The 14,985-nt window shown below is 33.9% G+C and overlaps 1 protein-coding gene across 1 annotated transcript; it reads left to right on the forward strand.

Annotated features, from left to right (window-relative positions):
- The first annotated feature begins 1,111 nt into the window (after nt 1-1,111).
- LOC122047903 lies at nt 1,112-9,711 on the forward strand. Its single transcript, XM_042609435.1, has 5 exons — nt 1,112-1,269; nt 1,340-1,804; nt 5,166-5,279; nt 5,376-5,938; nt 9,232-9,711. Exons 2-5 carry the CDS (start codon nt 1,340-1,342, stop codon nt 9,470-9,472), a joined length of 1,383 nt encoding a protein of 460 aa, XP_042465369.1. The 5' UTR covers nt 1,112-1,269; the 3' UTR covers nt 9,473-9,711.
- Nucleotides 9,712-14,985: the final 5,274 nt, after the last annotated feature.

The raw sequence follows: 14,985 nt of genomic DNA on the forward strand, positions 1-14,985 counted from the left end.
GACAGGTGGTTACGATTCTCTGACCTGTTGTCGCGTAGCGCCTTCTATCCTGCCTAGGTGTGATTGAAACAACCCTGGTCGGTCTGTTGAGTGCTGATAAACAGACTGGTCAGACGGAGGGGCGTGATCAAAGTCCCCTTCTGCCGGCCTTTATGATTCTAACCCCACCGAGGATGATAAGTTTGCTTACATAGGCTAGCTTGACAACCCATGATCGGTAAAGCCAGGCCGGGTTTGTTCCTGACCTCACCTCCTGTCGCAGACCTGGTTTCCCGACCGGTAGACCCCGCTCTGCTTTATACACCGGATGGGCCCGGGTGGTCCCCCTCCGGATATTGACTGTCACATCCCGTTGATTTCTGACTATCACATCCCCTTGACTTCTGACTGCCACATCCCCTTAATTTCTGACTGTCACGTCCCCTTGACTAGCCCCTACCATTATGCACCGTATCAGTAGTTATTGGACTCTGTGGTTGTTTTGATGTGATCAACTAAGTTAGGTTGGATCCTATTTTATTTTAATCCCTGTGTCTATTTTATTTTATTTATTTATTTGATTTTAATTTAACAAATAAATTAAACTAATTAAATTAAATTTCATTATTATAATCAATAGATTGATATATGAACTCAACTTAACTAATAAATCATTCTAATTTCATCAATCAAATATTAATAAAAAGTTTGATTAAATTGGTAATATATGAAATTAAATGATTTTATATGAATTTAATTTGTTCAATTTTAATGATATATTTTTTATTTATTTAAAAAAGTTTGATTTATTTTATTCTGTATGTACCGGTTGCTCACCCATTAAAATTTCATATCTTAAAACATTTTTGAATAATTTTGATCAGTCAAAATAGCAATACAATTATAATAAGTTTAAGAACGAATATTAAGGAGTATTATAAGTGAGATTTTTTTTTATTATATGAATAATTAGGATTTTTTTTATTTTGTACAATTAAAATAAAATTATTTTCTCAATATTTCAATAATGATAAATAAGATTTTGAAAGATATTTTGAAAAAAAAAAAAAAAGTGAAGGGAACCGAATGCTGATTTATCACGTCAATCCTTCCCACGTGACATCCATTAGATTCACGATGATCTCAGCCGTTACTAACTCATCCACGCTCACCCGTTTATTTCTCCAGTGGCCGGCCGCTGCCCTTCGATTTGCTTAGGGTTTCCTTTCTCCGTCGTCGTCTCTTCGATTCCCTCTCGATCTTCGCCGGATCTTCGCCGGATCTTTGCTGGTTGCTTCTCAACACCATTCTCTCCCTTATTTTTGGATCGGATCTTGCTGATTTGGCTTTTTTTTGGCAGATGGTGAAGCTCCAAAAACCGAAGAAGAAGAAGCAGGGAACCGCATCCCTGACCCCGTCAAAGAAGATCAAGAAGAAGGAGAAGAAGAACGAGGATCAGAAGCCGAAGGCGAAGGAGAATAATCGCCCAGCATCCTCGCCGCCGGATGCGGCAGGGACTTCCGTTGCCAACACAAGCAGGGCGGCGGGCAATGGGAAGAACAAAGAACCCTCCGCCGCGACGCCGGCCGAGAAGAGCTCGGGATTTATCTTTATGTGCAGCGGGAAGACGAAGCCCGAGTGCTTCAGATTCCAGGTATTTGGACTTCCCGCTGGAAAGAAGGAGGCTGTCGAGAAGATCAAGCCAGGCACCAAACTGTTCCTCTATGATTTCCAACTGAAGCTTCTGTATGGGGTTTATAAAGCTTCCTGCCAGGGCGGAATGAACCTGTCTCCCGAAGCTTTCAGAGGAGCCTTCCCAGCACAGGTAACTAAAGTCGTGTAATTCTTAGGTGCATTACTTCTTGATTATTATTATTTTTCGCAGCACTGTTTATTTGCTAAATGCATGCTTATTGATACACAACACCGATTAGCAGAATATTGATGACAGTGAACTTGCTTATCAGATAATGAAGATGAATATCATTCGTGCTGCACTATTTTTGTCCATTAAAATTTTATGGTTAGTATAAGATGAGACCTGCAAGTATGATAGAATCAATGGAAATCATAGATTCATCCATTAAAATAAGTAGATAGCAATGTTAGGATATAGAAATAGCACAATGGCATGTGCCTGTTGCTCAAATTCCTTTTATAAATGTTTTTTTTTTTGCTAGAGGTTGGCAGGATATCTGTTTTTTTTCCCTCAGCATGTTGGTGATTAAAAAAAGAAACAACAATACCTTAGGTTTGCATAATTTTTAGCAGTAGAGTTTATTTAAGATTAATAATACATTTGATTTTGGTCTTCATTGTCTGATGGAGTTGGAAGCTACAGTTAGAAGCAATTAACAAGATTTTAAGCATATGCATGCCTTGTAATGTTGAACCATTGCATAATTCATATGCAGTCTGCAAACATATGTTGGTTTACTTAAAATGATAGTATTAGTTATGTCGACAGTAATGCAAATGTGTCAAACAGAAAACATGAGTTTGCCTCTACTATATAGTCATCCACTTATTTAATCTAAGCAACAATTTACTGAGAACTTACTTATCTCACTTAGAATTATTCTCACTTAATCGTTCTAACCAATTCATAAAAATATATTATATATGAATCCAAGCAAAGCAATTGTTACAATCATAATATAAAAGTCACATGTTGACCTAAGCAAGATTAATATAATGATTGGGATTATAATAAGTTTAAGGTGGCTTTAGTTTATATGATCCTTTTGTAGTCTTAAGCAAATCTCATGCATCGTCATTGCACAAGGTCTTGTGGGCAGATAAAAAGGCTTAAGTGAATGCTTTATAAAACTATTTTAGTTAATCTACTATTTCAGGAGTGTCTTGGTTTATAATTTTTGTAGGTTTAGCTAACAACATAATTGCGGACTAGAGAGGTCTTTATGTGAGGGACTCTCTGGAGTTTATCGGTTTAGTGGCAGTGTTTGTACCATGCCTATTTACAGAATCTTAACTAATATAGCAATTTGATTGGTATTTCTGATTCCTTTCGCACCTCTTCCATTTATTTGTTAGTTTTTCATTAGGTGATATAAGTGCCTTGATTTTACCCCATCTCTTATTTACCTCTTTCTCTTCTCTCTTGAGCTGTTGATTTGTACCCAATTCCTCTGTAAGTAGCCACACTAGTTTCACTCAGAGAGCATCATGTTCACGAATACCAAACGTCACAACCCCTTCAAAAAGTCCTAACAATATTTGATAAACAAGCTTTATCAACTATGGTGTTGACCTAGCTATCTTGTTTATCACTCGGTTGATTTCAATTTCAAAAGATAAGTTTGTCGCTGTCTATCTTGAGCTATCTCCTTTTATTGCTTCAGGCAGATGACAGAAGCTGCAAAAAACTAATAAATTTCTTCTCTATCATCTTCTCTTATACTTTTTGAGTAATTTGAAATTTTACTATTCTCTTCCCATTCTTAATTCACTGTCAGAGTAGGCACTCAAAAAATCTTATTCTCTCTCTTTTTTCTATGTAGCCCTTCTTAATTTGTCACTTAATCTTTACAAACTTCAGTATCGTATTGTATGCAGCTAAGGAAGAAAGACAATATCAACTCTTTTGAAAATTGGAAGCTCTTGTTAAGATCATCAAGTTCAATCAAATATGTTGCAACATATAGGTTTCTCAGTCATTGCATCAATTTTGTATCATTGCCATTCTCGTTGAGATTTTTTTGTATGACATTACGATTTTGTATTGTGGGAACTTGTTTTGTGTAAGTTGGACATCGGCTAATAGTTACACTCTATCTTATGGGGGAGTGTTAGAGTTGATAGCTTTATCAATGTAGGTTTAGTTCTCTATCAGTGTTCTACAAAAAAGTAGTCCAACGGGTTGCATTTACCAATATCATAATGTTTGCTATAGACATGATTAAAATAATAGTACATGATTAAATGGAAATAATTTTTATATTTTTATATACAAATAGTTTTGAAACTATTGATTTTCTATGTTAAAAGAAAATTAATTATTCCAAAATGAGTTTTCAATTATGAATATTCAAGACTTGGATGTAAAGTTATTTTTTTCAAAATTTGTTTCATGGGGAAATATTTTCCTATCAATGTATAAATACATGAATTATACTAAGCCTTTTTTTCCAATGTCGAACTCATGCAATAATGAAGTTTTAGGGAAAAGAGAGATGAATGGGCTGAAATCTTACGGAGCTGTGAGTATACGAATGTGACAGAGTGGTGGGGGGATCTTGAATGCTTTAATATCTATAAAAGGTAGAAAAAAGGTCAATTGCATTTTTATCTGTCAGTTGGGTAAATCTTCAAAGATTTGTTCCTCGATGCACTACCCAATATTAAACATAGCCAACAAAACCCACTTCAAAATGAGTGATCCACGTATTGGGCCACCTATTTTTCCTTATATGACCCAATGGTACTTCTAAGAGTTAGCAGTTATCTCTGGAATTTTTTGATATAACCACTGCAGTAGTTGATGTGTTAATACATGCTGACATCTCAATTTCAGTCTTGCTATAATTGCCTTTCTTGGCTCAATTTTATGAGGCATTCTAGTTCTTATTATGTTTGAAAGTTATCAATTGATATTATAGTTTGTTACTACACGTTTGTTTACTTTGTTTGTGTTTCTTTGTTAAGGTAGACTATGAAGCTTTAAAGCATCCACACTAGCTTCCTTATCCAAAATGCATAATTTAGGATAAAAAAAATTACTTTACGCAATTTGAATATCCATTTTTCACTACACCATATGTCAACTTCCTTATTTTCTCTCTCTCCTCTGTAATGTTTAGGGAATGTAATCCATTCTCTAAATTTAGAGAAATACTATTCATAAATGCAAAATTTAGGGAATGAATAAGGTAGCTGATGCAAAAATATTTTAGCTACCCTATCCAAAATTTAGGGTAAAATCTTTGGATAGGGTAACTGATGTGGATGCTCTTAGTTTTCATGCTTGCAATTTCTAGAAGATGGCCATGGAAAATCTTGAAATCACTAACGTTAAGCTTTCTGTGAACAATCAAATTTTATTGTTATATAATCTTTTCTTTATCATGATATTGCCAACTTAATGACCTCTCGCGGAACTTTTAGTTGATGCATCACCATCCATCTAATGAGCACATATCTATTGCGTCATAATTTCTTTGACATAGGTGAAGTTCAAGGTTTATAGGGACTGCATACCACTTACTGAGACTACATTTAAACCAGCTATTATAGAAAATTATGACAAGGGCAAATTTACTCCCGAGCTTAATTCAAAACAGGTACTTGGAGTTCTTAGCTTCGTTTCAGTCATATTACCAAGATTGCTTTTTTTAATTTAAATTTATCATCTTCATATCATGCCAATCAAAATGTAGGTTCATAAATTGCTAGCGTTGTTTAATCCTGCAAATGAGGCATCACAGCCGGTCCCTCTCCAGAATGTGTCATCATCCACCAAACATGGGGGTGGGCATATCATGTCAACCAAATATAACAAAGATCGTCTGCATCAATCTCATTTGCCCCTTGAGGATCAACATAGGTTGGGCCATGTGCCCCAAATTGCACCTATCACACATCTGCCGCTTGAAAATACCCATAGGTTGGGTCAGCTACCGCTTGTCACACCTCATTTGTCGTTTGAGGATTCACATAGGTCCGGTCATTTGACACATGGGCCACCTCATTTGCCCATAGAGGATCCTTTAAGGTTGGGTCATTTGACACATGGCTCACCTCATTTACCTGCGGAGGATCCATTAAGGTTGGGCCATCTTCCACATGTAACACCGGTGGAGTTGAGATATATTCGCCAAGCTCGTGCAAGTGATTCCTATGCTTATTCTGTAGAAGATCCCTCTCTAATACCTCCAGCCACTCAACATCCAGTTGAAGCTACACGAGCATACTATGTTGAAAATCCTAGTCGGGGTGAACGGTATGTAATTTTCATTATTTCTTTCTGCTTCTTTAGGTCCACCGCAATTCATTATGTCTATATGTGTATTGCTGGTGTGTTTGATTTGCAGACTAGCTATTTTGCTTATGAAATCTTATGGATTGGCTATTTTTATGATTGAGTACAAATTGAATATGGACTCTCTCTCTCTCTATTTGTTTTTCCTTTTACCATTCCTAAGGATACATATTGGTAGAATATTTTATTTTCCTATGAATACATACTTCGAACTAACTGGAGCTAGGTGATTAAGCAGGTCTAATGAACCAAGTAGGACTAGATGGGTGTTTGAGTGAGTTGGATTGGTCAACAGTCTGAATGGATGAGTAATGAGTTGGATGAGTCGAATGAGACTGCACATGCCAAGTGAGTTGGTAAACTAAGTGAATCGAACAAACTAACTGGATTACATGGAATGGATGGATCAAGCAAGCTTGGTCAAGTGAATTAGGCAAGACGACTGAGTCATGTGGGCCATGCAAGCTAGGGCTGGGCAAAAAATTGACACCTAATTTGGGTTCTTATGGAGTTTTTTGAGTTTTGATATAAACTCAGAAAGATCAACTTAATCTAGTTTTAATTATTAGTAGTAGGTAGGATTGAAGGGGCGTCAAGTGGGTTTGACAGATTAGGCATTTAGATATGCTGGACAAGTCAGGTAGAACAATAGATTGAATGGGACATGTGGATCAACATAACTGAGCCAGTTAGGTGGATTGGGCATGTTGAGCATGTGTGGAGGATCGAGTGGGCCTGAGTGCTGTAAATGAACCGAAGGTTCTTAAACAAGCTTGTTGTTTGGCTTAGTAAGAACTTGTTTATGTTTGTTCAATGCACACAAGATCAATTGAATAAATAAACTTGACAACTCATTAAATTAAACAAACAAGCTTGAACACGTGTTCAACTCATTAATGATAACTACGTTCGTGAATAATATTTTTAAACCATGTTCATTAATAAAACTCTTATCAATATGTTAAATAAACAAAGAAACTTTCAAAATGAACAAACAAGTTTGTATTATCAAGCTTATCTATTATTTGCAAAATTAACCAAACATGTGACTGGGAAGAAACCATCTATTCTATTATATTTTATGAACTGAATTAATAACTTGTATACTTATTTTCCATTCTTGCTCTTTCATTTCCTAGGAATAATTGTTCAATTCTTTGTCAATTATTCCATGAACCTTACTTGTTCTATCTGCTTTTGATGCAACACCAACATATAACTTTCACATAGCATTGACATCGAAATTGGTACCCATGAGGATAATTTTTTATAAAACTGAAAAATCAAATTGTACAAAGGATCCCAGCCTCTTTTGTTAACAAAATAAAACCAATCCTCCTAAGACAAAGGTTAACTTATTGTAACAAATATGTTTAACTTTTAAAAACTTAAATAACCTTTTAACAGTTTAACAAACCTATGAAATTTTAAAATAAAAATTTGTTAAAATAAACCCTAAGACTAAGCCCTAAATTTTAAACCACATCTTTTTCCCAAAAGGAGGATTCAATTTCATGTGAGTTACTAGTCTCTTTCTTTGCTTATCATTTCCAAGTATAAAGAATAATTGCCATCACCAACTTTGTTACACCATTTATTTGTTATCTTTGCTTGGTCAACCCTTCTAATTAAGTGAGGAACTAGTGTATTTTCTTTTCATTTTGATCATTTGCCCTTTCTGATAAGGAAACAGTGCAATCGGTCATAAATACTTTCTGTGGCCTTTCTATAAAAGAAATCAACAGTAGGATTGGAGACTTCTGAAAATCTGTGTAGCTAATTCCAAAATTGAACTGTTTAAATAAGTGAACAAGTTAAATAAACAGATAAAGATTTTGAATGTAATTTAAGGGTGTCTATAATTTGGTTTAATAAAAAAAACACAAATTGAACCATATTTAAAATTTTGATTTGGTTGACTTTTTTTATTAATTCAGTTTCGTTTCATTTGATTTGATGTATTGATTATATAATATGCTTAGGTTTTTATTTCATTTTTTTTTAAAATTAGTTTGAACTCAAAAACTACTATATAATTTATAAAATTTTCATATTTCTATTCATGAAAAATTAATATATAGCATTTTTAAAAATTCTAACTTGAAAGTAGGTTACATATTTTATTCCTTTAATTTCTTCATTACCATATGTGATGAATAGCTTCAATTACATATCAATTATTCTTCATTACCAATATTGGATGTGTCTAATACTAATATGGATAAAGCTACATGAATTTTATAGCCTTAACGTTATATAATATTTTTCAAATAGTATGCTGATTCAGTTTAAACTTAACTAGACCCAAGTGCTTGCAACCTTATTTGGTTCGAAACAAAGAATGATTATCCTTATTTGGTGCGATTTCAATTTGAACCCAATGAACACTAATAAATTTACATATCCTATAATTTAAAAATTGAAATGCGTAAATAAGTGGACAAGTTAGATAAACGGGATCAGAATCAATGTTTCTCTGAATATGACTAAATAAGAAGGCTCATAATCATAAATTGTTTTTTATTTGCTGAATCACTTGATACAAATACTAAATGAATTTTCATGTGAACGTACATTTGACCGTTGTTCTCTAATAGGCCTACCTACATATTTGTTTTAACATCATCGTCGTGCTTATTGTTCTCTAATAGGCCTATCTACATATATGTTTAAACACCATCGTCGTGCTTATCGACATGAAATCGCCTATTGCTATCCTACAATGGTAACCTTATAAAATCTTTCTAGTAAAAATTAAATGCTATTGGATTTTATTGAACTGGACAATTAAAGTAGGAATTTACATGTGAAGGTTATATTTTGATATACTTGATTATAATTGACAATATTTTGGCTTTGGTAATAATATCAAATTAAAACCATCCCAGTTACATCATTTTTTGTTTATTGTATTGAATGTTCATTAATTGCTCAACATCATCGATTTCGTACTACAAGCAGAATAATGCATGCCTATTTGTCTGACCCTGAAATTGCCTTGATTAAGATTGTGTATTTTGTTGTTTGGTACTTGGAAGCAAGAATACACTATAGTTTGTTTTAGCACTAGATTGCTTTGATGCTTAATGATTCTAGTAGTTTTTCATATCACACAATTTACTATAGTGAAATACTCATTCTGGTATCTGAGTTGTGTTATCTTCGAGTCCAATGACATTGTTCTAAGTATCTTTACTTGCCCACTGCTGAGTTGCTATTTGTACTGAAACTTGGCTAACATTTTTCGATGACAGTCTTGCTTACAGGTTAGTTCCTGAGAGAATTCCGGCGGATCCACTCCTGCCAAGGGACTACCATGCTGCATCCGCTAGAGATGGTGCAGCCATTTCTAGTTCTGATCTGAGGATCTATGAACGAGCTGTAAGCCACCGAGTGGCAGGATATGAAGATCCAAATGCACCAAGCAGGGCTACTACTGCGCCTGTTTCTTCACGCTATTCATTTGCTGGGGCAACTACAGTGCATCGCTTGTAGTCGGTAGTCGTCTCGCGGTGTACTTTTTATGTGCTTGTTGTAATAGCGATGGCGCAAAGAACGTCATTTTGAATTTCTGCAATGTAGAGACCATGGCGTTTTAAACACTGCATTTGGTTGGAAGTCGATTAGGTCTGATGCTTTAACAGCTACTATCTCTTACCATCGCACTCTTATTTGTTCTCAGTTTGCTATTGACACTTAATCTAATACCCTTTTCTGCTTGTTAATTTTATAAATAGGATTTGAATGAAATATCTTTACGAGAGATTGAAAAGTTTTGTGTTGTTCTGTCTGGTATATGTTAACATGATTATATCAGTAATGTGTGGATGCGTTGATAAGCATGGACACCCTTTTAAAGGAATGACAGAGAAAAAAAAGCTGGGTAAAAATCTCTTTTTTTTTTTTTTTATTGAAATCGTGAAAATGATACTTCTCTTTTATTTATTATTAAAAGAGTATTCCATTTTGTTATTTTATATATATATATATTTTTTTGTGAAATGATGTCGCGGTAATTATGAGTTGTTACACAAGTACAGCCATTTAATTCAGTAGTTGATTATAGTAGTTACATTTTATAATAGTTATGATTTCATAATACTTTAATTTAGAATTTGGATCAATATGTCATATTTAGCAGTTATAGTATATAATTGTTACTTAATTTGGATCAATATGTTTTAACAGTTATAGTATATAATGGTTACAATATAGACATTTCATTTTTAGTCAATATTTTTATTATAGTTCGGTTGACCGTCTAGGTTAAACCTTTTGCCAATATAAATTTTAAATACCTACAAATTATAACGGGTTAAACCTTTTGCCAAATATAAATTATAACTACCTACAAATTATAACGGCTTATTAACACATTCAATATTATATTATAAAAGTTATAGTGCTACAGATGGCATAACTATACAATTGTAAACGTAATAAATTCGTACAGTTAAAATATACAGTATGACTTAATAATGTTAGTTATAATTACGTAACCGTTATGATCTGACCATATACATTAAGGGTAATAATTTTGATACGAAAATATGATCTGAATTGAATAAGAAAATAATCAAGTTAGGATTAGGTTTTATTAGGTTCAGTATTCAGGTCAACCTGATTGACACGATTAATAAATGGATTAAGTTCGAATCAATCTGAATGATTTGATTACAAACCGTGAACCCATTTATAAATATTTTCATGCCAGGTTCGGGTCTGATTCTAGTTAAATTTGGGTTAAAATAAACATATTTTAATAAAATTGGTCTTTTTATGTCGGGTTCGAGTTGAGTTCGGATTAAAATGAACATTTTTAATAAATGAGTCATTTCAGGTCAAGTCGGGTTCGGGTTGGATTCAGGTTGTGAGTCATTTTAAGTCAAGTTCGGGTCAAGGACAGATAAACATGTCGGGTTTGGGTTGAACAATTTGACCTAAAATATTAATCAGGTTGGATTCGAGTTTTGATGTTCCAACTCGTCAATCCGCCAACCCGAACCTGCCAACCCGAACCCGACCCAAATTGCCACCTTATATATAAAAGGTATGTATTGAAGTTTCTCTGCTCGCAATGTTATTCGTATTAAGATGTGGGACTAAAGAGAACTCTAGATTTTTAATTGATTAATGAGAAAAATTCTCAATAATACCGGATTCTCAAACTCTAGATTATTGATTGATACATTTACGAAAATTACTAATAAAACTTAGAATTATTTTCGATGTGAATAATAAAAAGGATATTAACGTACTTTTATTTTTGGGTTCACTAAAATTAGTTAGTTAATAAAGGGGGGATTCTTAATAAAATAACTAGTGTGATTGTGCACACGCGTTGCGTGTGTAATATAATAATATATAAATTATTTGGGTCTTTGAAAATCTGAATTGTTTGGATTTTCTAGTATCACCCTTATAAACCAAGAATTAATTATTTGGGTAAGATTCGTCAGACCCACGCTAGAGAATCCGAGCAACGAGCTTCCCTATGTAAAAAATTATTTTAATTTAATATTATACTTGTCTTAGTAAAAAAAACTAAAAAATATATATTTTTTAACATCGTCGGCCTAAAATATTTATAGAAGTTTCTTTGATCATAGTGTTGTCAATTTTAAGATATGAGACTAAAGAGAACTATATTTTTTTATATAAAACAACCAGAGAAAATTAATGATAAGAAAAATTTATAATAATATGCTGTAGTTGAGTCTCGAACTCTAGATCACTGATTTAAGATTTATAAATCAAAAGTTATTTGTATGATTCGAATGCACGTCATCTCATCATAGGTCTCATCTTATCTCTCTCTTTCCTCTTCATGTTCTTATATTAACAGCTTCAACACGAACCTCTTCCTACTTTACCATATCTCTTCTTGCATTTATGCGACATTGTAATAGAGTAAGTAGAGAGCTTGGGGTTTATCATAACGCATTAAAGAGTGCTACTTCGAAGGATTACTGCTTTGAAGAAAATTGGCATAGAAGGACAAATTTTAAGCAAAACTACATTTGATAGAAGAAGAGCGATACGATTCCATTATGTACATATAGTATTTGTTACAATTGATCTGTAATATCAAGAAAGACAAGGATATTATTCATTAATAAAAAGGAAGGTTTGACATTATATCTACCTTCACCTCACTCAATCGTTCCTATTAATTACAATTTTGTTGATATCCAAAAAATCTAGGTCGATCAGTGAGTTTCGATCAAAATTCATTGATAAACCTAGAGAGACCAGATTGCACCTAAATCAATTCCTATGATTTTGTAATGCATCAAGGACTCCAACAGTGCCGTCTATTGTTAATTTACATCTCTCCGGAGCTGATCTAATCTTACAATAAATTTCAGCCAGAACGTGGGCCTGATATGGAAAAATATCAGGCCCACCGGTGGGCCTGATGTGAGATAATATTAGGCCCAAGCTGGGCCTGATATGAAAAAATATCAGTCTTACGTTGGGCCTGATATGGGATCATATCATGCCAAACGGTGGGCTAGATAATAGAAAATATCAAGCTCTTTTTAATCCTGATGTGTGAATTATATAGTTGAATTATTTCCTAAATAATAAATAAGGTTGTAAATTGAGTTTCAACTCTACGTTACAACCTAAAAAATAGGGTTTTGTTGTGCTTTAAATTAAACTCGAAAGTGTGTGTTGTTCATTGAATTCCAACAACTGTATTATTCTATGCCAAATTGCACAACACAAGAACTTCATTGACAGTGGTTAGAACCTAGGTTTGACACCATATATACCTTCTCCTCACTCAACCCTTCCCAGTGATTGATATTTTGGTGAGGTCTGACTAACCTAGGTCCATCAGTGGGTTTAGGTCAAAATCCACTTATGGACTAAGAGAGGTCAAATTGCACCCAAATCAATTCATGTGACTTTCTAATGCATCAAGAACTCCAACGATACTGTCTATTATTGATTTACATCTCTCCGGAGCCAATCTAATCTTACGATAAATTTCAGCAAGAACGTGGGCTTGATATGGGAAAATATTAGGCCCATCGGTGGGCTTGATGTGAGATAATATCAGGCCCACCGGTGGGCTTGATGTGAGATAATATCAGGCCCAAGATGGACATGATATGGAAAAATATCGAGTCCAACAGTGGGCCTGATATGAGAAAATATCATGCCCTTTTTAATCCTGATGTGAGAATTGTATAGTTGAATTATTTTCTAAATAACAAATAGGGTTGTAAATTGAGTTTCAACTATAAGTTACTATTAGGAATCGTGCGATCGGTAAGCAGGGGGTGAATTACCCTGAAAAAGAAAATCAACATTTCTCGATCTTATAGCTTGATTAAAATAGATACTTGTATAAAAAAATATAATGCATAAATTAAAAGAGGCTATCGATTTTACTTGATTACAACCGAAAAGGTTGTTAATCTAAGACGTTGAAAGCACTAAACAAATTCTCTTTTCGTCGTAAGCGGAGAAGCCTCTTACAAGCGTTGGAAGCACACAATAAGAGTAGTAGAACAATAAAGAAGTTTGTGTACAAGTGATGATGTAAACTACTGAGACCAGGGTTCTATTTATAGCTTGCTGGTCGAATATATCTGTTTGCTGATGTGGCAGCTCCGGGCGCCTAGAACAGGTCCGGGTGTCTAGGCTTAGATAAAGTTGTATTCACGTCGCAACGGTTCACAATGACTCGACGAAGATAGAATTTTCTGGTCTGAGCACCTGGATCGTGTTGATCCGGCCTCAACTAGGGCACATAGAGGAGGTGCCCTGGGCTGCCCCGAGGGTTCGGGCGTAGCTTAGGGCTCCTGGACCAGGTCCGGGTGCTCGAACCGTCCGGTTCTCCCTGTTCTGGCTCCGATTGCTTGAGTGATTTCTTCATCCAGAATAGGGCTCACCCAAATCCATTTTCCGGTCTTCTCCTCGAATAAGTTTCCGCTCCGACTTCTCATCCCTAAGAAACATCGCACGATTCCTTCTCGTCCGCCAGCGTACTCTTTCATAGCGCCTCGTCCCTCGGACGCACCGAGCTCGTTGACTTTCTCCCGCGTCATCCTTTTTGCTAGCTGCGTCTATCACTCGACTTCCTGTGCTCCTAAGTTTTAGCACACTTGGACACAAAACATCAAACAAACACATGACCTAGCTTAACTCAGTTGACCACATCAAAACAATCTCAGGGTACTAACAATCTCTCCCTTTTTGATGTGCATCAACCCGAGTTTAAGTTAGGGGAAAAACATAGAATAAAATAATAGTTAAAACTGGAATTTTGAAAATTACAAAATTACAAGTATAATCTTTCCCTTAGACTTAAGCTCTTATCTCTCATTCTTCCCTTTGAATACAGTAAAAATAAAATCGATTTTTTTTTACAAAATAATTTTAAAGAAAGTCTGAATTTTTCAAGATGATAGTTTCAAATTTAATGTTAAAAATAATTTAACATTTGGAAAAAATTTCTTAGAGTGGAATAGAAGTATTTTAAATAAAAAAAATTTCACGAAAAATTTCTACGTTTTGGCATAGATAAATTAATTTGAGTAAAGCTATAGTGTTTGCAAGTTAATCTTTAAACTTAAATTTTTATACAAATAAAATTTCAAAAATATTTCTGAGTATTGAGAACAGAATGCACAACAAGTTAAAAAAAATAAATTTGTCAAAAATAAATTTTCAAGATTTTTTAACTTTAGGGTTTTTAGTAATTAATCTATCAAAAATTCACTGTTTAACAAAAATTAAAAAAATATATTTTCAATTAGAGTTTCATGGGATCTATCACTATAAAAATTTGGATAAGGATTTCGATAAAGGGATTGTAAAAAAATATTTAAAATAGACATGATTCTTTTCGAAAATAAATATTAAAATAATTTTATTAATCTAAAACTCATGTTGATTTTTCTCGTTATTCAAAATATATTGCTATTTCTATTAAAAATTAGGTTGGTCAAAATACATATTTGAAAGATTTTAAAATTTAAATTATAACTTTT

The sequence above is a fragment of the Zingiber officinale genome, chromosome 2B (genome assembly GCF_018446385.1).
Source record: "Zingiber officinale cultivar Zhangliang chromosome 2B, Zo_v1.1, whole genome shotgun sequence".
Taxonomy (NCBI): domain Eukaryota; kingdom Viridiplantae; phylum Streptophyta; class Magnoliopsida; order Zingiberales; family Zingiberaceae; genus Zingiber; species Zingiber officinale.

What these genes read in the sequence shown, in the direction of transcription:
- LOC122047903 (XM_042609435.1), top strand. Translation starts at nt 1,340, where the DNA reads ATGGTGAAGCTCCAAAAACCGAAGAAGAAGAAGCAGGGAACCGCATCC. An exon ending in CCGAGCTTAATTCAAAACAG is followed by an intron (nt 5,280 to 5,375) that starts GTACTTGGAGTT and finishes ATCAAAATGTAG; the next exon opens with GTTCATAAATTGCTAGCGTT. An exon ending in AATCCTAGTCGGGGTGAACG is followed by an intron (nt 5,939 to 9,231) that starts GTATGTAATTTT and finishes TTTCGATGACAG; the next exon opens with TCTTGCTTACAGGTTAGTTC.